The sequence below is a fragment of the Lepisosteus oculatus genome, chromosome 11 (genome assembly GCF_040954835.1).
Source record: "Lepisosteus oculatus isolate fLepOcu1 chromosome 11, fLepOcu1.hap2, whole genome shotgun sequence".
Classification (NCBI taxonomy): domain Eukaryota; kingdom Metazoa; phylum Chordata; class Actinopteri; order Semionotiformes; family Lepisosteidae; genus Lepisosteus; species Lepisosteus oculatus.
Window position 1 is genome coordinate 39,135,728 of NC_090706.1, and position 26,537 is coordinate 39,162,264.

Here is a 26,537-nt window from a genome sequence, read left to right on the forward strand (position 1 = left end):
AGGAAGAGTAGGAGAAGGCAGCAAACTGTGCAGGAAATGTCAAATAGGACAGGAGAACAGATGGATAAACAAAATGCATTTTACTGTGCACCAATTTCTGGTTATATGTGGGGCTTAACAAATGAGGGCTTTATGGAGGTCATGAAGTCTAGTAACAGTGCTTGTACAGACAGAGCTCTCAGACCCTATACAGGCAATTTGACAAATATGCCCTTTGGGAATTCTGTATAATTTTGAATCACTTGTCTTTGTGGAAGTCCATTACATGGAGTAGAAACTGGAATGTTTTTATTTTCTTGCAGTTAAAAAATACATTTTTTCTTTACTTCTTTCCAAGCTTTAAATAAGTCTATGTGGCATGTTACCACAGTTGGGTCTGAACAAAAAAGAAGTGCTTCTTCTTGCTGGTCATCTGTTTCAAGGCAAATTGTTAACCCCATAAACCCTTTCACTTAACTCTCAACTCTTTCAGTTATGCCTTCCACTGACTTTCATTTCATTTAAATGGGGAATATTTTATATTCTGTGTCTATAAGGCCAACAACTTTAAATTGAGTAAACTCCTATTGTACTTGTATGACAGCATATCTTAGTATTCATCTTCTCTTCTAGAACATGTTAATCGTGAACAACCACAGATACGTACATGAAGCAATTATGATTAATAATCAACAATGATGATAATCATGAATGAGTTACTGCATGTTATTCAGATCTTCTGGAAAGGCGATCATGGATTTCAGTAGCAGTGGAGACTGATGCTTAGAGTGGAAGAAAAGTTGCAAGACTGTTATTGATTTACCAGCACTCTTTGGGGGAAAAAATGCAAGAAATTAATTCATCATTCATCAAAAACAAAACAACAGGCAGGGATTCGTCGCATAACTATTTTGTCAGGGTATATGTCTTGGTCTGCAAGTGGTGATATTTATTCATTAGAATGGCAAAATCCTTAGTTTATTGCACACCTAGTGCATGGAAAAATCAATGCACAAGCTGTCCCTAATCAATCATTTTTAACTTCTCCCAGTAAACAAAATAGTGGTTTCATGCAGCTTTACAACTTCTTTCTATAAAATGCAATCCGTATTTGTATTGCAGATCCCACACAAATCCGTGGAGCCCTGTCTTACTTAAAAACCTGTTTTTTTAAGGCTTAGAAACCTATCTGCTTTAAAAGCCTGTGTGTGGCAATCTGTAACACATTGTTAAATTTATTTACAGAGCTGTCAGTACATACTGTAAAGAACAAATACTGCACTAAGCATTGCCAACTACAGTACCTAAAACAATGCAAGCTGCTCTCTGGCTGTTCTGTGTAGTTGAATTATTCAACTGTCATTGCAAATCAATGCATCTTGAAAGAATGTTCTTTCCAGCTTTTATTGCTCCATGAAAGTGTCCTTGTCCACCAAATCGCAGCCCTGAAAGTCACACTGATGTGGAAAAGATAGGTCCCTTCAAACTGCAGAAATCCAAAAAAAGGTAGCAACGCAGAACAAAAATCATGCACTCTACAAGCAAATACTTAAACAGGAACCATTAATAACTGCACTGAGCTACATGAATTCCACTACTCCTGGAAGTCAGCTGTCCATTATCTAAGCAGCAAAGCTGATTATCATAAACTAAGTGAGTGTTTAAAGCCCTAATTGGTGGTAGTGGTAGTACTACAGTATTTCTCATTATGGAACTTATCTAACTTATAAATTATGGTAAATGTTCAGAAATAAAACAATAAACCGAAACTAACCATGATTCATTTTTTAAGGGATTATCGTTTTAATTTATTGTGGATTGTCAAAAATGGAGAATTGCGAAATGACACCTTTTGTTTAGTTAAAATCCCCAACAGAAAAGAAAACGCTAAATTATAAAATGTCTTGAGTATTTTAGCAATTTAGTATCGATCACCTACACAAAACAGATGGAAACACTGATCTGTTTCAGCCTCACAGCGTTTTACGCCCCTTTTGCAGACCCGTCATGGAAGGTGACTGGGTAAAATGTCATAATCTAAGCAATAGTGGCTCTGTAGAACTTCTTTCATGCCGAGATCCACTATTTTTATGCGTCTACCTCAATCCACGAGAAATCTCAAGGTGCTCTAATAAATGTTAACCACAGTTAATTTAGCCCGGTATTTTCACACCATTATCTTAATTTTACTTGTGATATTCAGCCACAGACTGATGGCGTCCGACCAGGCTTGACTCGATTTTATTCCGAATCTGGACGGCCAGCTAACTTTTCTTTTTTACTCGCCAGGTTTGGATCCAGCAGTCAGGGTTTCGGCCACCACAGACGCAGACAGCCTAAGGGCACGCTCCACTCCGAGACGTCCTTCGGCGTGACACCCACTTCTTTTCACACTTGGGAGGCCTGGGCACGGAAAGCCGAGGATCAGATTCCGCGGCGCTGGCGATTTGGGGAATGCCCATCACAGCTGATGCATGAAATAGCCCGGATACAGACCAGTGCCCTGCGGACTATAAGGGACCGGCCTCACAGTCATTGAAGTGAAGGCCTTGCTGCAGCTAGGACAGTCATGCTAGGGTAACATCTCCTTCTGGAAAAGGTCAAGTCCAAATCAGAGCAACAGAAGCTCGTCAGGCCTGACGTCGCACTGGCTGCTGTTCCGTTTAGTGGGGTAGAGAGCACATGACTTGCAGGAATTACCCCCCCCCAACAACGCCGGTCCACACTTTTCCAGCTGGGTGGACTGGAGCTACATCGGTGAATGACCTTACATTAGGACCCCCAACAGCAGTGTCTGCAGAAGGGACTCGTCTCCACAACCTGTCAGTTATGAATCCATGGTTTAGCAACTACTAACACCTCCCCCAAAGGCTTTTAAAAACGCCTGTAAAATTCACTGTTTTGATATTAGACTTCATCCTAAGCTTAATGGCAGTGAATATTAATGGTATTTTAGAAAAGCCACTGTAAGGAACATTGCATTGCACTTCCCAAAAAATATGCCTGCAAACCCGTCCATGAATCATATTTACCATTTCACAGCCGCCCTCAGGTTTAGGAACACGTGGAAATAATTCAGTTCATCTTCACTCATGTTCAGTGGTTTTTAAAACAGAAACGCTTCGGAACGTGATCGTAGATTGTTCTCGGCTGTTTCTTTCGGGATGTTCGGAATAGTTCCACCAGCAGTTTATTTTTTTCTGTCCATTTCAAAGGAGCGGCGGCCAAACGAAGGCAGAAGGGGGCTTAATTTCTCCCAGTCGTGTCATGACGCGTGAAGCCTTCACTGCACACCGGCACACAGGCGGCAGGTCATCGATACAGCGGCATTCCACCCGAGTCAGGCTCCACGGAGGCAGACGCCGTGTTCACACGCAGACTTCAACAACTCGGTAGCTATTAGAAACTCATTACAAGGGACCACAGGGGGTTTTACCAGAACTGGCTTCCATACAAGTTCCAGTTTGAACACAAGGAGAAACGCTGTTTATTTTTCAACACCGGACACAACTTATAAACCGTGCAGGAGCAGGAAATGAAGGAAGAATGTAAAATGCACTATAGCTGCGGGAGATATTGTTTAGTCTAAACAATTCCAGGATAATTTCACTTTTTCTCCCTCGTTTTATATCCTTCTGCTAAATTCAGGGCTTTCCTTTTAAAAAGTCTTTGTTCCCTTAAGGGTTGTTTTACTCATTTATATGTAAATGACATTTTCCATGCATGTTTCTCAAGAGAAAAAGGGTTTCTTGAAATAAATGTTCTTCCTTAATATTAAGTAAAAACTAATTATAGTAACACACCATAAAGTAATGGTAAAGAGTTATAAAAGGATGTGCTCATATCAATTATGACTTTGTTTAAAGCTCAAAAAGAAAATGTCAAAAATGTGACGATTGTTTTACAAAAAATAGCCCTTATTTCTTAAATCTGTTTGAAAAGATAGCAAGTCATATTTTTGAAATGTTACGGCGGTAAGTTGTTTTTTTAATTCACCGACACTTATTTAAATTTAATACTTGGTGCTGAGCCATTCCATTTTTTCCTTCAAACATAAAACTTGAGAACTTTTATGGCAATCATAAGAAACCAATTTAAAAAGCTTTATCTAGAAATTAGGGGAAATTTGTAACAAATCTGCTACAAAATACAGTATTTATTATATAAAATTGGTTTCTGTGGTTTTCAAGCGGAAAAACAGGTGGATTTGTATCAATTCTTAAACTTCTTGTATCAATTCTTAAAGGTTTCAGAAGTACTCTAAAAGACTACGGTTTTGATAGAATACCTATTCTGCGAGCATTTTTGTTTTGGGAATACAGCAGGAAATAGATAACAGATTACCATTCTTTTAGCGTTGCAAGGTTATTTCCGAATAACATTTTCCCAAAACAAACTGTAGTAAAACATTTCTCAGGAAGCAATAAAAAATAATTGCATCCAAACTTTCGCGTAAATACTGAGTATCTGCCTGTCTGTAATGCTGCCAGTAAATGTAATAGCTTCTTAACAGTCCTACAAATGTCATGAGTATTATTCTATGAAAGTCTACGCAGAGACCCCTCCACTGATTTGCCATGTCAAGAGAGTCTCAAAACTGCTTTAAAGGAACAAATCTGACATTTGACAACTGTACAACTGTGGCACTCTAGACATAAAATCTAGAGCCAATTTACAAATTGACGCCAATGCTGCTTAATACGGCATTTTAATATGGCAGATCTCGATTTAAAACAATAAGGAATCTATTAAAAACTTATTTGCGTGAAAACCTTACGTGCTTTCTTCTTGCAGCAACTTGGACATACAGAACTTGGCATGGAAATTAGAATATAAGAACTGTTACAAATGAGAGGAGGTATTTTGGCTCATCTAGTTTGTTCGTTACTTATTAGCTAATAGATTCAAGGATCCCATTTGGTGCTGTCTTAAAAGAAGCAGCATGTCCTTTCCAGACTCCTGTGTAGCTCTGGGTAAAGAAGGGCCTCCTGTATTTAATTTTAAATGCTCATCCAGGTAGTTTACACTTGTGTTCCCTGGTTCACGTTTCCCTGTTCATTCTGGAGAAGTTCAGTGTGTTGACTTTGCCAGCGCCTTTGAGAATTTTGAATGCTTGTAGCATCTGCACAACTGTTGGATAAGAACTCAAAATTAAATCAGTTCTGACTTCAAACGTGCACTTAAGACCTGCAGTACTCTGACCCCGAGGAACGGAGCTGCCTTTACCTGGTTTCTATGGATACAGTGCTGAAGAGCTGATGTCATCAGCAGTCCGGCCAGACGATACCACGTGCAAAACCACAGACCGATGTACACCAGCAGACATGTCAGCTCTCAGCCCCTGCCAGGGTTATTCTAGGTGAAGTGATACATGGCAAATTGATAGAATATGCTGCATATTAAATAAACACAGACTTTAAATGGCATTTAAATGCGGTGGAGGCTGGCGTGGTGGATGCAGAAAGTCAATGGTAGTGTTAGGAGGGTGTGGATGGGCCGCAGGTTGCTCATTTTAAAACGGCAGTGCAGTTGCAGAGGGGAAAAGTCACTTTCTCGAATCGGAGAGAAAAGAGGAGGTCACGCTCTGATGGTCTCTGGAAAGGTGTTCTGGTTTTCTGCTTTTCTGCGTGAAGTGTGGAAAGATTTAAATCTGGTCAAACCTTTATTTTAGTTCAGAAACTGCCTCCTCCACCCCACCCCCGCAAAAAAAAAATCCGCAGCAGCACAGGAGGGCATCACATACCCTGGTAATAAAGTGCTCGCTATCCTGTGCCAGCATAAACTCTAATGATTTCTCACTTGCCGTGCTGGAGAGTAAACAGTTCGCAGTTTGCTGTCTGGTTTTCATAGACTCTGCCGTCTGAGTATTATATCTGAAACCTTCGGTGTCACAAGGCCAAGGAATTCTGACTCTTTACCTCCAGTCCAAGAGCTTATACAAACCATTCGTCTGTGCATTAAAGAGCTGAGGAGCTTTTGATAGATGATGAGCTAGCCTCCTAAAGTGGACTAACTCGACTCCATCCAGCCACTTCCTGCCAAGCCTAATATGCTGGAGTTTACAGTACAGGGAATATTTGTTTCCAATCAAAACTATAACTTCAGATCAGGTTATCCCAGCAACACAAAAATTAAAGCTGATGTTGGTATGCGTGTAATCAAATAATTGTCAACTAATTTTCATGGAGTGCTCATTTACATCTGTTGGTAATGAAAAACGGGGCCAGTCAGCAAAGATTGAAAGGGACCCTTTCGGGTTCCAGAGAAGCTGGCAGAGACGGAGGCATTTGCTTTGGAAGTGGGCTCTTCCCCAAGCGAGTGCGGCCCCTGCCTCTGCATCAGCCATCTCCAGGAAAATCAAGACTTGCAAAAAACTCAAAAGCTAATTAAGGGAGGGAATGAAATGTTAAATGGAAAACAGATAACAACTCGCGCCCCTCCTGCAACTCCTGCCATTTGTAAAGGCCCCGATCCAGCCCAGGTCTCCGGTGTCTTCGAAGGGATTTAGTTTATGTTTAGAAAACAGACGACAAATCGATCTGGCCTCGGAAGGGAAGCTGTAACATTTCCAGACCTTCTTATTAGATGTATATCTCTGCAATCCAGCACTCGGAGGAGGTGATAAGTTGCTAGGACAGAATCGTTAAGTTTACACAACTGAGCTTAGACTAAAGATAGCCTTATTGCTGCATCAAATGCTGCCACAGTGCTCTGTGCTCTTTTCCCCTTTAAGGCCTAAAGCAACCTAAAATGTAACCAATGCTCAAGACTTTGCAACTGGAAGCAGCTATTTTATCCTGCTGTTTACACGACTTACTTGCGGAAAAAAGTGCAAGCCATCCCAAATCAACATTTTACTCAGTCAGGGAATCTTGTTACACGAGCGAACGCTATCCAGTACGAGGTACAGTATATAAACACACACCTGTCAAGGTCCCATCTACTTGATCAGAAAGGCCCAGTCTCACATGTCCGTAGGGCTTCATCTGTCACGGCCTCACAAAGGCATACTTGTGAGAAAGCAGTCAGCAAGGAGAAAATATTTGAAAGCGGTTCTGCAAGTCAACAGACACGGGGAGAACATTGCGGTGAATGACAGGCAGTGGTGGTGTTGGTTTAACCAAGAATGTGGAATGGGTTTCAAGCGAGATCTTCAGGGGGTGGCCTGGACAGTCTCCAGAGACCCCATTGAAAACTACGGCTTTCGGATTTATGCATGGGGGCCCCCAGTTCCAGACTTTGGAACCCTAAGACCCGCTGGTTTGTGTCCCATCCACGGCTTCCATCTTTCAAGTCCGTCAAATGATTATTTAGTCCAATCCTTCTTATTCTGAGCCCCCTGCACCAGTGCTTTAAGATTTATTGTTCTTACTTTGTTGTAACATTAATATGTGATGACAATTCCATTCAGTGCCAAAGCCAATAAAACACTTTGTGCCCCATGTTCCTTAAATATACAAACGTGGGATGAAATTTCTTCAGCTATTTTTCAACCCCTTTAATCAAAGAGGCAAAATTATGAATGGTTAGTGCCTAACAGTTGGTTAGCACCTCGATCACAATATCTGAAGCACGTGTTAATGTGTTGTGTTTCTGAGGGCCCATAGTAAAGGGATATCAACTGCAAAAGAGCCCTCTGGCCTAATTCTGCTTTCAGTTTCTCTTTATCTTCCACGCTCATACCATAATACACACTTACAGCATATGCTTCAATACCCGTAACCTGGTCAGTCATTCTTTATATAATGATCCAGCTTTTGGAGACTTTTGATCTAAAATGTTATGTCTTCTGTTGAGGTGGAATGTTTATTTTCATCTAGTGAAAATAAAACAAAACTATATTTCTTTACATTTAAATTTTCATTCTGAATGAAATTAAGATGGTTATTTTAATGGTTCTTTTAACAAGTATTGTGTAAATAAATTAAAGCTTAATAACCTTTTCGATGTTATCAGTGCATATTTAGTACATTCACATACATGTACTGTATATGTCTAAATATACAGTATGTGTGAATTCAGATGTTTATAAATAGTATTCTAGGATTATATTTGCCCTTATTTCTGCCCTCATTCCTTGCAAAATCTGTGGTTCAGCACAAATTTCTTTGGTGCAAATTGTAAACATACCCAATAGGGCTCTGCAGCAACATTATTGAACAGGGGCGCCAAACTCCAGTCCTCACGAACAACTCTCCAGCAGTTTTTATGGGTCTTTTTAAAATACCAGCTTCTTAAGAACAAAGAAAGGCTTCAACATTTCCAAAAGAGTGCATAAGAGAACAATTAGTTAGTTCAGGGCAGAGGGGAAAAGAAAACCACCTTTCTTGCCCTCCTGAGAAGAGATGGTTTCCTTCTGCTGTAACAGCAACACGAAGAAAGGGTTAATTCTCCAATAATGAGAAGCAGTCAGAACTACCCACATAGCGCATGGAGAGGTTATGACGTTTCTGTAACGCCGTAATCAAAAGATGTTAGCTTGCAATCACAGTTTTTACGCAGCGACGAAGTCTGGGTTAGAGGATTTCTAGGAGATTTTAAATTGCAAGATATGCTTTGAATAATTAGTCTGTTTCTGATTAGTCATTATGAACTTTAAATAATAACAGTATACATTTTTAAATTCTTTGCAGCAAGATTTAGATGTCGTGATGCAGTATGATTCATTGTGTTAATAAAAAAACAATATTAATGAGTAAAAAGAATTCTTCATGATAACTGTCACTGCAAATTAAAAGCTATTTTTTCTGCCAGCTGTGGAAAGCAGGAAAGAAAGCTTTAAACACCTGGATGTGGACAGCATATGGAGGAGCATACTGACAGCTGCTCCACAACAGAAAACGTGAACTGAGAGGTGTCGACTCGCAGTCTCCTCTCACAGGATGACAAGTGGGGAAGGTACTGAGACTCTTCCTGACAACAGAGCACAGGCCTGGGCTATTCCTCAAGGTGCAACTGGATAAACTGTTCAGCATAGCAACAGGCGATAGCATCTCTGGAAAACTACAGTATTGTCAAAGAGAGTGATGTCCGACACTGCAAGAAAATCAACATGACCTGCGTGGCTCACAGGCTGTACTGTAGGTGAAGAGCCAAAGCACTCATCTTTCCATGGACAAAAGCAGTAATTTCAAACCTTTTACAGAACGATGAGCACAGAGGAGGTCAGAAAAAACAGAATAACAGAATCTGTCTTCTTTTGACTCAGGAAGACACCCTATATAATTGATAGATTCCCACTGTAAGCTTGCCTTAAAAAAAGCCTGCAACTGCAAGGACATTTCCTCCACTTCAAGTCTCACAAACTACATTCTCATACACATGAGACAAAAAACAAATTGCCTACAATGCAATGGGAGTCCATCGCTGATATGTGAAAATAAAAACAGCAATTTCTTGGAAAGTTTCTCAGACATGCCCCTGAGACTCAGACATGAAGGCATGATGTTTACTTGTGCTGTTTTACAGAATGACTGGGTGGAGTCTGATGTCTGATTCACATTGGATGGTATGTTTGAAGAGGTTGGAAGAAGCCCATGAAATACGGTCAGAAAGGTCGATAAGAGTGATGACATCAGGTAAAAAACTTACGGTAGGCATTTTTACTTGCATCTTCTAGATAAAATAAATGTTAGGATAGATAGGTGAAAGTGTAGAATATAGACCAAGGGATGTTGTGTTGTTGATGGGATATCATGCACTAGTAAGACCTCTTAGAATTTAGAATGGTTTGTACAGTTTTGGTCACCACATTGTAGAAAAGATATTGCTGCTCTGGTATCTGTCCAAAGAAGAACAACCAAACTTAAGAGAATGTCCTACAGCAACAGGCTGAAGAAACTGGACCTTTTTGGAACAGAGAAGATTGTAAGGGGACATATTGTGTATGTAAAAACCAGAAGGATATTTTCAGATCAGTAGATTGAGTTCTTGTGAGAGATGCAGTCATAATTGCCACATTTTACAGCGGCTTTGACTGCTTAAAAAATACTATAGTACTTGCAAAAAAACTGACCCACTCTGAAATTTGAGTCAGAACGTCATTTTTGGTTCTCAATTGTAAAGGGCTTTGTCTGCACTAAAATATACGTACTGTACAGTATAGTACATAAGCATATCACGGAAATGTGAGTTTAAAAATAAGAATTAATAATGTCCAGCTGCTTCAATGAAAAATATACTGCATTTGCTAACTGGAAATCAGAAAGAGGAGGAAGGTTTATCGGCAGACCTTACAGTGCCTTGCGAAAGTATTCGGCCCCCTTGAACTTTTCAACCTTTTGCCACATTTCAGGCTTCAAACATAAAGATATACATTTTTTATTTTATGTGAAGAATCACCAACAAGTGGGACACAATTGTGAAGTGGAACGAAATCTATTGGATTTTTGAAACTTTTTTAACTAATAAAAAAATGAAAAGTGGGGCGTGCAAAATTATTTGGCCCCCTTGCGTTAATACTTTGTAGAGCCACCTTTTGCTGCGATTACAGCTGCAAGTCGCTTGGGGTATGTCTCTATCAGTTTTGCACATCGAGAGACTGAAATTCTTGCCCATTCTTCCTTGCAAAACAGCTCGAGCTCAGTGAGGTTGGATGGAGAGCGTTTGTGAACAGCAGTTTTCAGCTCTTTCCACAGATTCTCGATTGGATTCAGGTCTGGACTTTGACTTGGCCATTCAAACACCTGGATATGTTTATTTGTGAACCATTCCTTTGTAGATTTTGCTGTATGTTTGGGATCATTGTCTTGTTGGAAGATAAATCTCCGTCCCAGTTTCAGGTCTTTTGCAGACTCCAACAGGTTTTCATCCAGAATGGTCCTGTATTTGGCTGCATCCATCTTCCCCTCAATTTTAACCATCTTCCCTGTCCCTGCTGAAGAAAAGCAGGCTCAAACCATGATGCTGCCACCACCATGTTTGACAGTGGGGATGGTGTGTTGAGGGTGATGAGCTGTGTTGGTTTTACGCCAAACATATCGTTTTGCATTGTGGCCAAAAAGTTTGATTTTGGTTTCATCTGACCAGAGCACCTTCTTCCACATGTTTGGGGTGTCTCCCAGGTGGCTTGTGGCAAACTTTAGACGAGACTTTTTATGGATATCTTTGAGAAATGGCTTTCTTCTTGCCACTCTTCCATAAAGGCCAGATTTGTGCAGTGTAAGACTGATTGTTGTCCTATGGACAGACTCTCCCACCTCAGCTGTAGTTCTCTGCAGTTCATCCAGAGTGATCATGGGCCTCTTGGCTGCATCTCTGATCAGTCTTCTCCTTGTCTGAGCTGAAAGTTTAGAGGGACGGCCAGGTCTTGGTAGATTTGCAGTGGTCTGATACTCCTTCCATTTCAAGATGATCGCTTGCACAGTGCTCCTTGGGATGTTTGAAGCTTGGGAAATCTTTTTGTATCCAAATCCGGCTTTAAACTTCTCCACAACAGTATTACGGACCTGCCTGGTGTGTTCCTTGGTCTTCATTATGCTCTCTGCGCTTTCAACAGAACCTTGAGACTATCACAGAGCAGGTGCATTTATACAGAGACTTGATTACACACAGGTGGATTCTATTTATCACCATCAGTCATTTAGGACAACATTGGATCATTCAGAGATCCTCGCTGAACTTCTGGAGTGAGTTTGCTGCACTGAAAGTAAAGGGGCCGAATAATTTTGCACGCCCCACTTTTCATTTTTTTATTAGTTAAAAAAGTTTCAAAAATCCAATAGATTTCGTTCCACTTCACAATTGTGTCCCACTTGTTGGTGATTCTTCACATAAAATAAAAAATGTATATCTTTATGTTTGAAGCCTGAAATGTGGCAAAAGGTTGAAAAGTTCAAGGGGGCCGAATACTTTCGCAAGGCACTGTATATTTAATTTTCTTGAGAAGATTCTACAGAAAGTGGGCTTACAAAATGAAAGGCAGAAATAGCCTCCAGACATTCTAAGTCACCCTCTGATAATCATGGTGATCGAGTCATTATCTGCACAAGTTGGATGTCATAATTTTGCATTGGTTGAGAAAGGAAAAGTCGTTGTGCGCTGGACTGAACAATCTGCAGTTAACCAAGCTAGAGAAATAATTTAAAACCTTAACAGCTCCTATCAAAGTATATCAATTGTACCTTAAGCAATAAAACTAGCCTTTAACAGACAAACCATTGCAAAAGAAGACACCCAAGAGGACTCACCTGAGATGTCTGCTTGGCATTGGTGTGTTTTACAACATTCCTCTAGTGTGCCACACTAATAACCTTCTTGTAGGTTTTATTTTTGCCTATGACAAGCATAAATACAAATCAAATTGTGCAAGCTTGTTTTAAAAACACCAGCTAATTATACTGCTAAAATATCATCCCTGTCATACAGTATTAAGTGTGAGAGGGTGCCTCATCTTCATCCAGGCACTCTTTAAAGATGTAGCTCTGTAAATAACAGTCTTTTAAGTGTGCTAAGAGCAGAAATAAAAACAGGTTTACCGGAACACAGTGCGCACTTTGAGTAGGATTTGCTCCCAGGATGGCATGTTATTACCTTGTGCTGCTGATTGCTTTATCAGGTAATATTATCATCGCAGTTATAAATTTTATGTCTTAGTCTAGTACAACTAAATAAGGAAGGGAAGGAGAAACCAAAAACGAAGTTACAGACCACAGCAATCCCACAAGCCAGACAGACTACTGTAAAGCGAAGTCATTCCCATCATCTTGCTCTCAGCAAAGTGCTACTTTTAAACCTTTTACAATCCAGAAAATCAAGCAATTAGAAGTTAATTAAGCTACGGAACAACATACAGCTTTCAAGCCCAAAACAAACCAGAATAGACACACTACCTGACATTTAAATTGGTTTCTATCTTTTCATCACAGGATAAGAAAGCTGGAGGATTGTCTTAATTATTCAAGAGTGGGGGGTTTTAAACCTAGTGTCTTTTCTATATTAATCTATGGGCTTGCACAAGCTGGCCTGCCTCAGTTTCCCCCTTAACTGAAAGGGTTCAGCACTCCTCCGCCAGATCCACTGTGCACTGGTGGTTGCTGGTGCAGAACAGCTGCTGCACATCACCCAGGTGGATGAAGGGGGTCCCCTTTTCTATGTGTGACATTCTCGGGGATGTAAGCCGCTTTACAAATGCAATTCGCTTTCATTAAATGCAGAGACTTGCAGCCACAAACAGAGAAGATGTAGATAAAAAAGCAATGGAACAAAGGAAGAGCTTCTCTAACACTCGTTTGCAGATAGAGGCATTGGTACCCTGTATCTGAAATAAGATTACTCACCAAGTGTCATTTACACACTCCATTAGACTCATTAGCACTAACTTGCCAATGACACCTGTCCTACGTCTACTGAACATTCATTCATCTGCCCAAGTGGCATTTATTAAAGGCGCAGACTTGAGCCTATAAATGCTGCAGATTAATAAGTGAGAAGGGCAGGAAACAACACCCAGTTTCCAGACCCTGACCCTGAGCCTGACAACGTGTTGCCCTGGACTACGGCGAAGCTGAAGAGACAGCAGGATCACAGGAGCACGACCTCTGCTCGTCACCTGTCTCCTCCTCCTAAAGCGCAGGTGATGTTCCTCCTGGGCTTTAACAAGGTCCATTCCAAAAGCAGCCATCCAGCCTTTCTAGAGAAGTGGGAACCTGTTAAATTAGTGTTGATTCTACACAAACACTGGGTGAAACAGTAAAGAAATACATTAAAAATAAAGTCTAAATTTGAAACAATTAAATTAGATTAATTAGGGCACTGCATATACAATATAAATTAGTATACACTGCACAGTAAGTGACAATACTTGTTTCCTCTGGAACAGGTTATCCCCATGAAGGCACAAATCTTAATTAAAAATCTAACTTTAAAATAGGGAATTAAAGAAGCCTGTTACTGAACACATAGGCCTGAACATTTCTTATAAAAACGAATTTGCTCTAATCAAAGAGAAAGGTTGAGAGTTAAGACTTGAACAGACAAATGGTTTGGTTTTTGGAGGAGCAGAACACTCATATCCTGCTTTTACAAATGCATGTGCATGTATTGAATTCTGTTACATTTTAATGGGTTTGCAGAACCTTTTTGAAAAATCTGATCATAACATATACTATATAACGTATAATATATAAAAACATACTGTATACTTTGTACCTGCTCTTTGCTGCTGATGCAACCAAGACAGGGCCTTAAAGTGACTGAAGACACCCATTAGTCATTACAGGCCTTGTGCATAATCCTCACATAGCCCTCATTTCCAGCTGTGCCATAACACCAGGCTGTTGCACTTCTGTAAGGCTGAACTCAAGGGAGTGGGCATCAGGACAAAGTTATCAACTTTGTAATGAGCCCATGCTTAGCACAGAAATCTAAAGGGTAAACAAGTCCGACGTTCAGCTCGTGCTGAATTCCTCGTTCACTCAGTGCAATTGATTTTATTATCAACAGCAAAAACCCCATGACGTGCAAAATGAATTGCTTTATCGGGGGAATAATGATCTAGCAATGAAAAACATCTGCGATGGCTTATGATGTTATACACCTGAAAAACAAAGGAAGCCGCTTGCTGGATGTGCTGCCAGTGTCTCAGAGAAAAAGACAACAGGATCCTGGTTTAATTTTCAGCAGAAATGGGTCCCCAGAGGTCTGTAAGTAAAATGAAGGAGCACAGAAGAGCAAAGATCTACATTTGGGACGTCATTAGTCACAGGCGCTACTTCAAGACCAAAGTGGTTCAATAAGCATTCCAGCTTTTTTGTTGCAGTCATAACCAACTGTTGCAATCCAAAGAAGCTACAGTGCTTTACACAAAGTACTGGAAATCTCAGCACCAGCCCGGTGTATCTCTGAAGACTTTGCAGAGGGTTCTGACATGAGATTGACTTTATAAAGAGCAGTGGCTCTGACACACAAGACTTGGTCACCTCCTGGCAGAATTCATCCACTGCTCGAAAAAGAATTGAAAAATGAGAACCTATGACATGCTATGCATGCATCAGCAAGTAATACTGTTACTATCAACCACATCCAGACTTAATGTGTGACAAAAAAAGTACAGTATCTATTGGCATTTCAGGAAAACGTTATACCCCTCTATTTTGTATTTAACAGGCTGAAAGTTGTAAATACCTGTTGTCCACTTAAACCTGTCTTAAAACCTACTTTATTTCTGACGCCTTGACACATACCACTGAACTACCCAGATTACTGAAGGCAAAACAGGAAGGACAGTGAACATCAGTTTCTACATGAGCAAAGGAGGCTGGAAGGCAGACTACTTGAACATCAAAGGGTTTTCTGTCAATTAATTAGATGTACTTTTATTTTCATCAGCAGGGGTGTCCTCTCTGGGGAAGAGAAAGAGTGCAGCCCTGCTGAATTAGAATCAAACACCGAATGTATTATTCAGCCACACTGAATTGAACCTTCAAGGTAGATCCTTTGCCTTTTCCCCTATACCTTAATATCACCTTTTCCGACTACAGTATATGGAAGTGCAGTGTCATAGGTCTATCTACAGTTTTTCAAACCTACTGACTGTACACCTTTCAAATAATTCTTTCCTCTGTTGAACAGCAAAGCAGATAAAAAGGTATTTTTTTCTCCACACACCTGTTCAGAGTCCTCTGCCCAGTAAAATGCACACATGTAGCCATGACAGTTGCTGACAAGAGTATATCCTAGGAGCCATTAGGATGACTTAATCAAAGTTTTTACTTTAAAAGACACATCTCTTACTTTCTCTATTCTCCTAGAGATACACACTTCAGTATAACCTACAAGTAAGGAGTAACTAACATAAAGTCTCCTTTAATTATTTTTTTTCTTCTGATTGGTACAAAGTACCGTCACCAAGGTAGAAAGAGATCTGCTATCACTGCGCTCCATTAAACCTACTGTAAATTATTTTTCATGAGACTTGCACACAAAAAACACGTGCCTGCTAAAAAGCACAGACACTTAAGAAACCTATAAAATCGTTACATTTGTTGAAAAATATTTTTCATACAAAGCCAGTTAAAGATAGTTAATAAAAAAAATATTTCGGACTTGCGGCGTTATCGTTGTACAAAATGAATCATTTATCACTCTTGAGGTGCAAGTGTACAAATGTAAATCCATAAAAACACCACGCATATACAGTATTTCACAACAATGCCCCTTCAGGGGCCAGTGCTGATCCAGTCGTCTATTTCCTTATTGGTTTTAAACAGCACACAGTATGTTTCTGAAAACTGTGCTCAGACTCCTCAAACTACCGACATCCTTCGGAACACCGACCTCGATGCGTTTCTGTATTAAAATAAACTGATCGTGTCAAAAACAAGTTTCCGTGTTGCCTCCCAACGCGCAGGCTGATTTCTAAATCTTAGAAAGGGGAGCCCACATTAAGAAAAATATAATTCAAGATACAGTAGAGCCGTAACCCACGACGATATCTTCACGGCTGACACATGAACATGCACAAAGGTATGTTCCGTTCTGGACATTCCAACATGACATCTTAGAATAAAAAACCCGGCTATTTGCATTTAACTGTCGGGATGGCTATTAAGATATGAGTCAGTTTCACCTTTATAAACGCTATAGAAAAAACAACTCCGCTCTCCCCTTACAATAATCCTCCCCCCACCCCCCAAACTTAAAAGTCCGAAGAGGGGAATCCCCCCCCAGTCCCCTCATCGCGGAACATATTAAGTTTACTTGCACGTTTGCTATTGTACAGGTGTGCAAACCTATTAGCCTAGTCACTGTTACAACTGCCGCTACTGTACTGTATCTGATTGCTGCTGACACGCTGCGGTAACAATACAATTTGCGATGCTTGACTGAATAGAGGGGCGTTCGTTTCTTCGCTAGTATCAGACAAAAGTCGACTGAAGCTTTTCATGAATTAAAATCCTCTGACACATTCGACACGAAGTAAACCTGATGAAATCTGCGCACATCCGTGTGAAAGTTCTGCTAAGGTAAATGGGGCTCCCTTCTCTCGGTCGGGTCCAAAGACACGAGACGAGATGCGATGAGGACGCGCAAAACGCACCTCGATGCCCACTCTTCACGTTTTCACGACACTACTAAATACTCGATTCCTATAAACTGCCCCTTGGCAGGGCAACGTCAGCAAACCACTGTCATTTTCGTCAGCAAACCTGAAACTGCGCCGTTTTGTGTCGATTTAAATACCTTTTCGCAGCAATGTTTTGAATACCTTTACAAGAATCGCGATCGCTAACTTGCGGCACGCCGCTCGAAGAGTCCTTTATTAATTTCTTAGATTAACACACTCCTAAAAGTAAGACTAGAGTTGCTTCAAAGCGTCGCTGGGTTAAACAATAAACGCATGTAGCTGCCCTAAACTTAAGACGTATCACAAATGAAATATAACATAAACAGTTCTTACCATTTTGAAGCGAAGACCTTAGGTCTCAATACCATGTTATGACTCTAGAAATCCTCATAGCAGAAATCACATCTTCTTGGAGAGAGCACACTGGGCGTGAAGCCGGATTGAAAGATCGCTCTGCCCTCTTCCAAAAATATCCTGTGTGTCAAGCTTAGCGGACGGGGGCAGTTTGTTTGTTTCTTTCTGTCCGGGAGTTTCACAAGCGGCTGGGAAGGTAAAAGGAGAGACCCAGTGTACAGTAAGTAAGGTTATCTGTGATTTGAGTAAGACGGGCTTTCGGCTACCTAGAGTAGGAGTCTCCTCCTCCTGTCTCCCAGCGCCAACCTCAGTGCGGACGAGCTGCCCCGCCTGTAGACTCGGGCTGTAGGAGAGCTCCACACTTCTGCTCCACTAACATCTTTCCGCGTCCGCTTTTCCCGAGACGGAAAGGCATCGCGTCTGCAGAGCAAGAACTAAGCAGCATGGATGTGACTGCTCTTCAGTTCTGTGCTGATCTCAACACCTGGCGTCCCGTTTCCCAGGCACCAGTGCTCTGCTGTGAGACGTACCTTCAGCGGGCTCATGCCTTTACTGCACGGAGGTATTTATCAGGTACAGGTGCGACGTCAGAAACGCGGTTCACCAAAATGCGATCTGTCACAGAGCAGACTGGCTATCAGAAGGTGACTGACGCAAACTCAATTATTAAACACCGCGTTCCACTGCTTCGGTGAATTAAGTCTCGGTTGAAGCACTTACTGCAGTTAATGGCCATGCCTGCAAATCGGCTAATGTGTTTCTGTATTGCTTGTAAGTTTTTTTTTTTGGACGGACAGCAGCATTTCATCGAATAACGTCAAAAACAGGACCCTTGACAGATGTTAAGATATTTTTTGCACGTTTTTTTTTCCAAATGAAACATTCGCTCTCCCGATCTCTGCGCTCTGTCACACCGAACTTTGAGGCAGTTAAATGTTTCTAGAACTTCCTGGTCCGTGTTTTACAAATTCACATTTCTGTACAAGGCAAACGTGAGGAGGTGGAGCAGTTTCCTTTCTGGAAGCAAAGATCAGAAAATCATCTCGTTTAAATCAGCACTTTTACCTGGAAAATGTTTTATACGAAAGTCTAAAATAGTAACAGCAATTGTATATAAATACATTATAATGGGAATGTTTACAAAACTAAACTGTATGATATTATAAGTGATATTCTTTATAATATCTTCAGTGTTAGATAACTAGCTACTGTATATAATAATTAAATGTGCAACACGTATTTCAAATCTGTCGGAACCGAAATGACATGAACATAAATAATTTAAAAACATTATATTAAACTGTTGATTAGCCGTATTTCTTTCACTTTCTTGGTGGTCGCAGAACCGTTTATACTTGAGTTCTTGTATGTTTTCTGGAGGAACACAAATGTTAAAATGATGATACAGTACGCGATGTTTATTTATTTGCACGCCTGGCTTCTGAGGCTGGTGTTTGAAAGCACTGGCTTTCAAACCAAAACCATCAGAGAATGTCATCAAAGTAAACCAGTGAAGTAGTTTATTGTTTTTTGGTTGTTTTTAACAGACATTTGACTACCTCAAACATTTCCTAATTGGGTGAGTTGGTATGCTTTAGGAAAGCAATAACTACATTTATGGTCAAAATGAAAATCTACATAAAGACACACTTCCAAATGCATCGAGTATTGAACCCATGCTGTGAAAAGCAGTTCAGCTGGTTGTTTGGTAAGGGTCTTACCAAATATACAGAGACATCACTTTGTGCACTAACGTCATGAAAACAGCAGGTGTAACATCCCACAGATACTGCAGTCATGTGGAAGGATGAAAGGGCGATGCACTAAAAGACTGTGAGCATTGAGCAGCACTGCATTGCCCAGCTGAGCTCAGAAGCAGAAGTCGAAAGGGAGTGCCAGTAGATGTCATGGCTGAGCTCTGGGCTTCACAGTGCCATCAGTCATCTCTTGATATGCTGTAGACACTGGGACAGTGAATACGTCAATGAAAGGCCCTGTCATGTCACTACTGCCAGCTGGGATGTTGATTTCTGTCTTAGAAACTCATCCTTGCTTTGTTGTAAAACAAGCGTGATCCAACTCCAGCAATGTTAGAAGGACATGAGGAACATCCATGTCCCCTGGCCGATGACACAGGGTGCTGTAGCATGGCCTGTATTTTGGATGGAGCTCATTGGATACTCTTCTCCACATGACTGCCCCACCACTGCTTAATTTCCCAACATGACATTGGTGTTGGTCTGTCTCACACTGCAGCGATTCCTAACCTGGAGCTGGCTGAAGAAGAAGACCTGACACCTCAAGTAGGCTCATCAGCTGAAACGTTGTGTTACTTCTTTCTACTTTGCAGGGCAGATTCAACTTGACCTCCTCTGTTGTCATTGCATTGTTACCTAATATCATTTGATCAGACTTGTAACACATCTCATGGGAGTTAAGATGAGTGTTACTATGATGTCACTGGCCAGACAAGTTGCCCATGCTGTCTTCCTGGCGTCTCTGTGTCTTGGACTTCTCTGCCTGTTGGTACGTGGCTCAGGGCTGGGAGATGACTGAGAGCTGACCAGGGGACTGACAGCTTTTGGGGATGCTTGTGAGATGGACAGCAAGGCTGTCACACAATACTGCATGGTGTATCTGGTGTCCCATATTTTTGAGAGGATTGTTGTTTTGTCAATTGTTCAGTACTTTAACAATCTTTAACATCACTGTGGTATAATACTTGCAATTCAGGCAGAAGTACTGTCGATAAACTATCATGCAAGCTTTATTACCTTCCAAGGTTTCTTTGTTTGCCAAATAAACTGGAGGAGAGAAAAATATCAGTGCATGATTGTGTGCAGCGTATTTACTTTTGTCACTGCTGTAGTTTTTGTTTATCTGTGATGCGCTTGATTTTGAGGTTTCATTACTCTGAGCTGTTTCCATGGGAGCATCACAGTCAACCACTGAAAAAACTGGAAAAAAAAACCTAACAGCTCCTTCCCATTAAATAGCGGAGAGGGCATTCAGATTTCAGAATGATCTCTTCCATTTCGTCAGGGAAAGTACATCCTTTCCACGTGTAATGCAGAAGACATTAAAGAAGCAAGCACATCATTCATGACACCACAATGAATGTGGCCTCAACGCACATACCTGAAGCTCAGTGAAGAATGCAGGCTCCTTTGACTTTGTTGTTGAACACACATGCTGGATTCCTGAGGACCGAGGCGTGCAAACAATCCTGGGTTCAGAGCCTTTATTTTAAAGGCCTGCAAAGGAGCAGATAGCTGCTTTGATAAAATGCATTGGATCTTCACGCATCACAATTAAGTGTGTGCATGCAGTGTATTTTTTTTATCACACATATCTTGATAGGATTTTAATGCAATTAGGTGGTGCTGGCAGACCAGTAGGTGACACGCTTCTTTCTGGACTCGACTCGGACCGCTTACCCCAGTCTGGGGTGCTGTTGGAGATGCCATCTTTTGGACGGCCATTTAAGATTGCCTGACTCCCTTCGTAAGAGCAGGGAGACTCTCCATGGGATCCTGGCTTAATTCAGCTTCTGACGGATTTTCCAATTTCTCCAAATCATCTAGTGGGGCTGTCGGTAAGTACAGTACCAGTGGCAGGTAGCAGCAGGGAGACAGGTGCCTTGAAGACACACCCCTCTACTAAACGCAAGTTGCATTACACTTAATTCCTAATGAAAAAAAAAATATGAGGACATAAAAAAAGAACATGGCTGGCACATTTGCAGTGACACAAAATGTGATAGAGAAGTGTATACTGTATTTTAGAGCTTACTGGCTATTTTGACAGGTATTTTTTATTCTATTTTGCTTTTTTAAGGGGCAACAATACAGTAAAAAGAGCACATAGTATTTCTCTTCGTAAGTGTTTATGAAGAAATAAAAGTGTGCACATTGTGCTGATCAATCACAGAACAGCCCTCCCCTCCTGTTTTACATTGCTGTGTATTTCCAGAACAGGTGATTGTCAAGCTGTGTGTTGTTTTAATTGGTGTTGTACTGTTTTGTACATGTATAATTATGACTTTTAATAAATCGTCCCTGTCTCATTGTTACTCCCAGGAGGCAGAAATAGCAAGAGAGAGCAATGGGCATTGCTTATTTTTTTTCAATTTTGTTTTCTTTTTGTATAGTTCCCAGAATGGCGTCTTTATTTTGTTATACAGTAACACTTATCACATTAAAACAGTTTACAGTGCCCCCCATTTTTTAAGCCCAGTTCCTTTTTGTCAGTACTGTTTCAAACCAAGAACAGGAGGCCCTTCTGTGCCCAGAGGCGTAAGGGACAAGTTACCCAGCCATGCGAATAAAGTCGATTCCCCGGCCTCCTTCAAGAAATGGCTGGATAAGATCATTGGATCAATAAGCTGCTGACTACCAAACAGGACAGATAGGCCAAATGGCCTCTTCTCCTTTGTAACCTTTCTTAGGGTTTTTTAGGTATCTGTGATTACTGAGCAAAGCAATTTGTCTGAGACTGTGAGATAACAGGTTAGGAATTACTAACCAACAGCACTAAGAGTTATAGTGCATTTATAACTCCTGACATTCAGGCCCTTCTTTGGAAAGTAACTGTGAAAGTCCAAAGATACGCGTGCTGTGATGGACAAAACAGTTAACGAAAATGGAAATAATAAAATGCTTCAGTCATCTATACGTTTCACTTGCTGTGCCCAATGCACAATCAGAATGAGCCAGCACCTAACCCATCAGACAGCATGTTAAAGGGAGCACACACTCTGGGTGGAACCTATAGGCACACTGACCATCACAGGGACTGAAATGACAATGCAAAGGCCACACAGAAGGCCCCCCGGTCTAATTTCGAACCCAGGACCACAGAGCTGCGAGGCAGCAATCCATCTTCACCATCACCAAGTAAATGTGAGTTCTGTTTGTTTGATCATATTAAAAGCTTAGATTCATCCATTCTTTCAATGTGCTGAGAAGTTATACCGACATTTCATCTGTGTATTCTTGGTACAGTACCTGCACTCTGAATATGTTTTACAAATGCTTATATATGAACTTATTGTATAATTTGTATACATTGTATCTGAACTGCACCGAGCTTAGATTACTGATATAAACAAACAACTTACAGTATGAAAAAACTATAGGTTGCATCATATAATGAGCTTTGCACATAAAAAAATGTATTCATATTCTACAGAAAAAAAACAATCAGATGTTTCTTACAAGTGTGTGTTGCTTTTGTCTTCTGGGATATTCTGGAGGATCAGCTTCTTCTCAAGACACAGTTGGATGAAGGACTAAAATATTGCACTTTGTATGCAGATCCACAATTCCTATCTGAAAAGTCCAAATGCATTTCCAGGTTTTGGGCTATGTGTCACATTTTATATTACTATTTCAAATGAAGTGCAAGTGCAGCACAGCAAAAACCATCTGTAAAAAAGAACAATTTGAATTTTGCCTACCCAGACATATTCTAGGGACATGTAGCAGCTTGATTTTATACGTTCAGGTTAATAACGCACAAGTTACAGGCAGTCCAAACACTGTATATTTACACACAAACACTGCACCTTTGTATTTTAAGATGACCATGACATGGGAAAAGTGTGTGCCCACACTGCGCATTACTTTGCATGCCAGCTCACTTGAGTGTAAATGTGCTATTGAGTGCCTGTGATCTGAAAGTTCCCTCCCCTCAATTCTGCAGGGTGAAAGGTCAATAACTACTCTTCACCAAGCGTGCACCTACCAATATCCCACTCTCATTACTAATGCCTAACTAGGTCAGCTGGCACAGGGTGTGCACTTCATGATTTTCTGTGTAACTGAAACAGAAACTAGATGATAATACTGTATGGTGGGTTTAAGCTTAAGTGTTTCTACTATCAGTTATTATCAAAAAAGATGCACTCTGGCCAATCACTTATTTTAATAGTCTGAACAAGATTGCTTGCCATATTTCAGAGAGAGTGATGGTTTGGCTGTTCATTAGTGTCCCATCTGTAATAATGGCTCACAAAGCTTGTTTAATTGTGAACTTGAATCACTAGAGACCAAAGCTCTTTGGACTTATTTCTTTTTCTCATTGAGAACCCGAGAGCCACCACAAGGTTTCTGCCTACACTATACTTTCTCATGGGCAGATATAAAAATTTGCATTATTGCTAGTAAATACTGCAAAGCATGAAAACACTTTAAATCTCTCAATGGACATTTCTTTCTGCACATGCAAGAAATATATGTTTGTGATGAAGGGCTGTGCTAGGCACTCATCGCATAACCTTTGTGGTCTGTCATAGGAGATTTGTACAGTATGTAGTTTTCATAAATATCTATTGCTGTGTTATTTCTGTCTTACGGGTATAGCTGTATTGTGTTGCGTGTCACCTGTTGTGATTTGCAATGCTGTCTTGCATAGATCTGTTCCACCATCCTGTGTCAGGTTACAGAGCTTTTCAACCAGCCCTTTAAAAGGAGGCTCACCTGTCCATCAAGAGGACCAGGAGGTGGGGTTTATAGTATATAACCTGGCCTAACAGGTTGTGTTGGCTGAGTTTTGTCCTGTCCTGCTGTATTTCTGTTGGCTCTTTTTGGTTTGGTTTCCCTTATTAAACCTGCACTTATTTTGCTTCTTCTCTGATGGTTAGGCATTTATTTTTACCTGGCTGACTACTTATGCTGAGTAGCTAGTCAGAATATTTAATTTTATATAAATATATATGAGAAACCTTCAAGACAGTTGTATATGATGACCTAGCTGGGATGGCCAGACATGGGCAAGTGAGTTTACATGTGCGTATTTTTATTGCTCTTAATGGTTTTCTTCTTAATAACAGCAGAAAGGTGCTTTAATACTGTATCACACATGTGTGATACATATCTGTCATGAGCAGGCACCCACCCCCCACCCCCATCCCCCAGCACACACTAGCCAAGGAAACGCAAGGGTGACAATAGGCTTGACGAAGGGAGGTGACACAATGAGCACTGGGGAAGGAGCAGTTGATATCACTTTGTTTTACAGTACTCCAAAACATAAAACCCTTCGGCTGCTGTGAAGTTTATGAATACTGTAACTGAGCTGTTATACAGAAGTTCGGGAGAAGGTCAAATTGTAATCTCAATCTCACATTTCCTCTCTCTTGCGTACTGTATAAATATCTCGTCTGCTGAGCTTGTTTCCCGCTATACTTTTCTACACCCCATCTTCACCTTTGCAGCTGCCTCCTTGGTTCATTCCTTGCAAGTGAGTCCTTCAGCCAGGGCCGTCTTTTCCACAGCAAAGCGAACTAATGTCAAACACTAACATATCACGTACACAATCCCCCCAGCACATGACTGAGGCGTTGCAATGAAGTTTACCTGTAACAGTCATCAGTGGTGACCTGACAACCTCCTTAGTTTGACTGCTACTGTTGTCACCAGGCAACGAACAATGCTCAATTAATGTAGCAAGACATTTACAGCTACAACTGTTTGTTTGCTTGTGCTTCCAGCTTTACTCTTTACAGGAGGTGCTGTTATGGCACAGCCTGTGAAAAGAGGCAGACCAGTCAAGTAAGAAACAATTAATCCTTAAATGATTAGCAAATATTGTATCTTGCCAGTCAGTAATACAGAACTCCAGTCTTTGAGGGTCCCACTTGATTTATAGATACCACCTAGTAATCACCTGATTAAAATAGATAACAAGTAATCTTACAAGTCCATTCCCAGAGAGTAGCTGTTTTAAAGAAGTTAATGGAGGGCAGAAGGGTTATTGGTCATTTCCACAGGAGTTTAAATGTCTTGTGGATGTGACCTCCCTGGTCGGACGTGTCGGGTCCTCTCGCACACGCAGAGGAAGAGAGAATGCCTCGAGCACATGCTGGCAGTCCTGTTTGCCAGAGCACCTGTCAAACTCAACAATCCGTGCTCACACTGCACCGCGGAACGCATACAGTCCCAGGGAACTGTTTCGGAAACCTCCAACAATGTGTCAATTGGAAGGTAGAGGCTAGTTAAGCAAACAAAGGAGGACAACTGGAACAGCTGAGAATGAGACAGGCTGAATGTTTTGCAAGGCTGACAGAATTGGTCTTGGATGTGACTTTTGCTCCAGTGAAAATATAAACATACATGTATACAGCACAGGTGTGCTGAAGCCTTTCTCTCCTCAGTTTTCTTCCGTCTGGGAGAATCGCTGTCGTATTTAACATACACACACGCTCCGAGACTTAATGGCTTGGAATTGCACCATGTTCCCACTGATTCTGCAACAGGAGAGAAGTGGAACAGAGCCACCTGTTCCTTGTCCCTGTGAATTCACACTCCCACTCCTCCCACATCAGTGCCAGAGAGGAGAAAATTATAACCCTTAGGATTCCTCCACAAATACCGCACATGCACTGTATGTGTTGGTCTGTGGCTTTCCTTCTGTTTAGTATACTATACTAATACATTATAGTAACTGCAACTGAAGTGTCCTTGCATCTGAGAATAGAGGAGAAAAGAGGAACACAGACTCCACTGTTTAGAAGAAATTGATAAGTGTCAATCAGTTAGTCAGTCTTACTGCTGCATCGGGAAGATCTGATGCCTTGTACTGTACTCCATAGTGAGCAACCTCACAATTAAATTAGAAACCAGATTATCATCTGACATCCTTTGCTTCACTGAAGCCAGTAAAGGACACTGCCGTGCCTGTCACTCAGAATACCCTTGAAAAGGAAGAAGATAAGGATATTCTGGGGTTTCCCTTACTCAGTCATGAATATGCACCTAGGATTATAAAAAACATAATCATATTTGAATGAAAGCAAGCTATTCTAAGAGGGCCTTCAGAAAGCCTTACCAATTATCAATCATACTACAACTGGTCCAGAGCCACAGCTCTCATAAAGTGGCTCTTATCCTTTTGTTCTTCAGGGCTACAAAAGATTCAGTTTTCAGACTCAATTAATGTTTCTGATTGCAGGCTCATCTTGAAATTTTTGGGATTCTTGCCAAGGAGTCCATGGTTTGCTGTATGTTAGAGATTTTATTGATTGCATTGTTAACGGCTTTACAGATCTGGCTTCAGAAATTACTAAGGATGTTTTTTCTCCACGAAACAACACATTACATTATTTTCAATACGATGTCACATACAGAGCCCAAGCAAT

General features: G+C 40.9%; 1 protein-coding gene and 1 long non-coding RNA gene across 8 annotated transcripts in view; one reads left to right on the forward strand and one right to left on the reverse strand.

Annotated features, from left to right (window-relative positions):
* Nucleotides 1–18,134, reverse strand: part of htr4 (5-hydroxytryptamine receptor 4) — a 135,806-nt gene extending 117,672 nt beyond the window's left edge. For 3 of the 7 annotated variants that reach the window (XM_015350023.2, XM_015350024.2, XM_069196219.1), the window contains exon 1: nucleotides 17,378–18,134. In XM_015350023.2, coding sequence (XP_015205509.1) covers nucleotides 17,378–17,412 — 35 coding nt within the window. In that variant the 5' untranslated portion in view covers nucleotides 17,413–18,134. Of the gene's footprint in view, nucleotides 1–5,205; nucleotides 5,335–6,904; nucleotides 7,014–17,377 lie in introns of those variants that run through there. The other 4 variants (XM_015350020.2, XM_015350019.2, XM_015350021.2 and 1 more) reach the window with 4 other exon arrangements.
* Nucleotides 17,889–20,225, forward strand: LOC107077721 (uncharacterized). Its single transcript, XR_011191199.1, has 2 exons — nucleotides 17,889–17,971; nucleotides 19,749–20,225. It is a non-coding gene; the product is annotated as an uncharacterized lncRNA (long non-coding RNA).
* The last annotated feature ends 6,312 nt before the right edge of the window (nucleotides 20,226–26,537 follow it).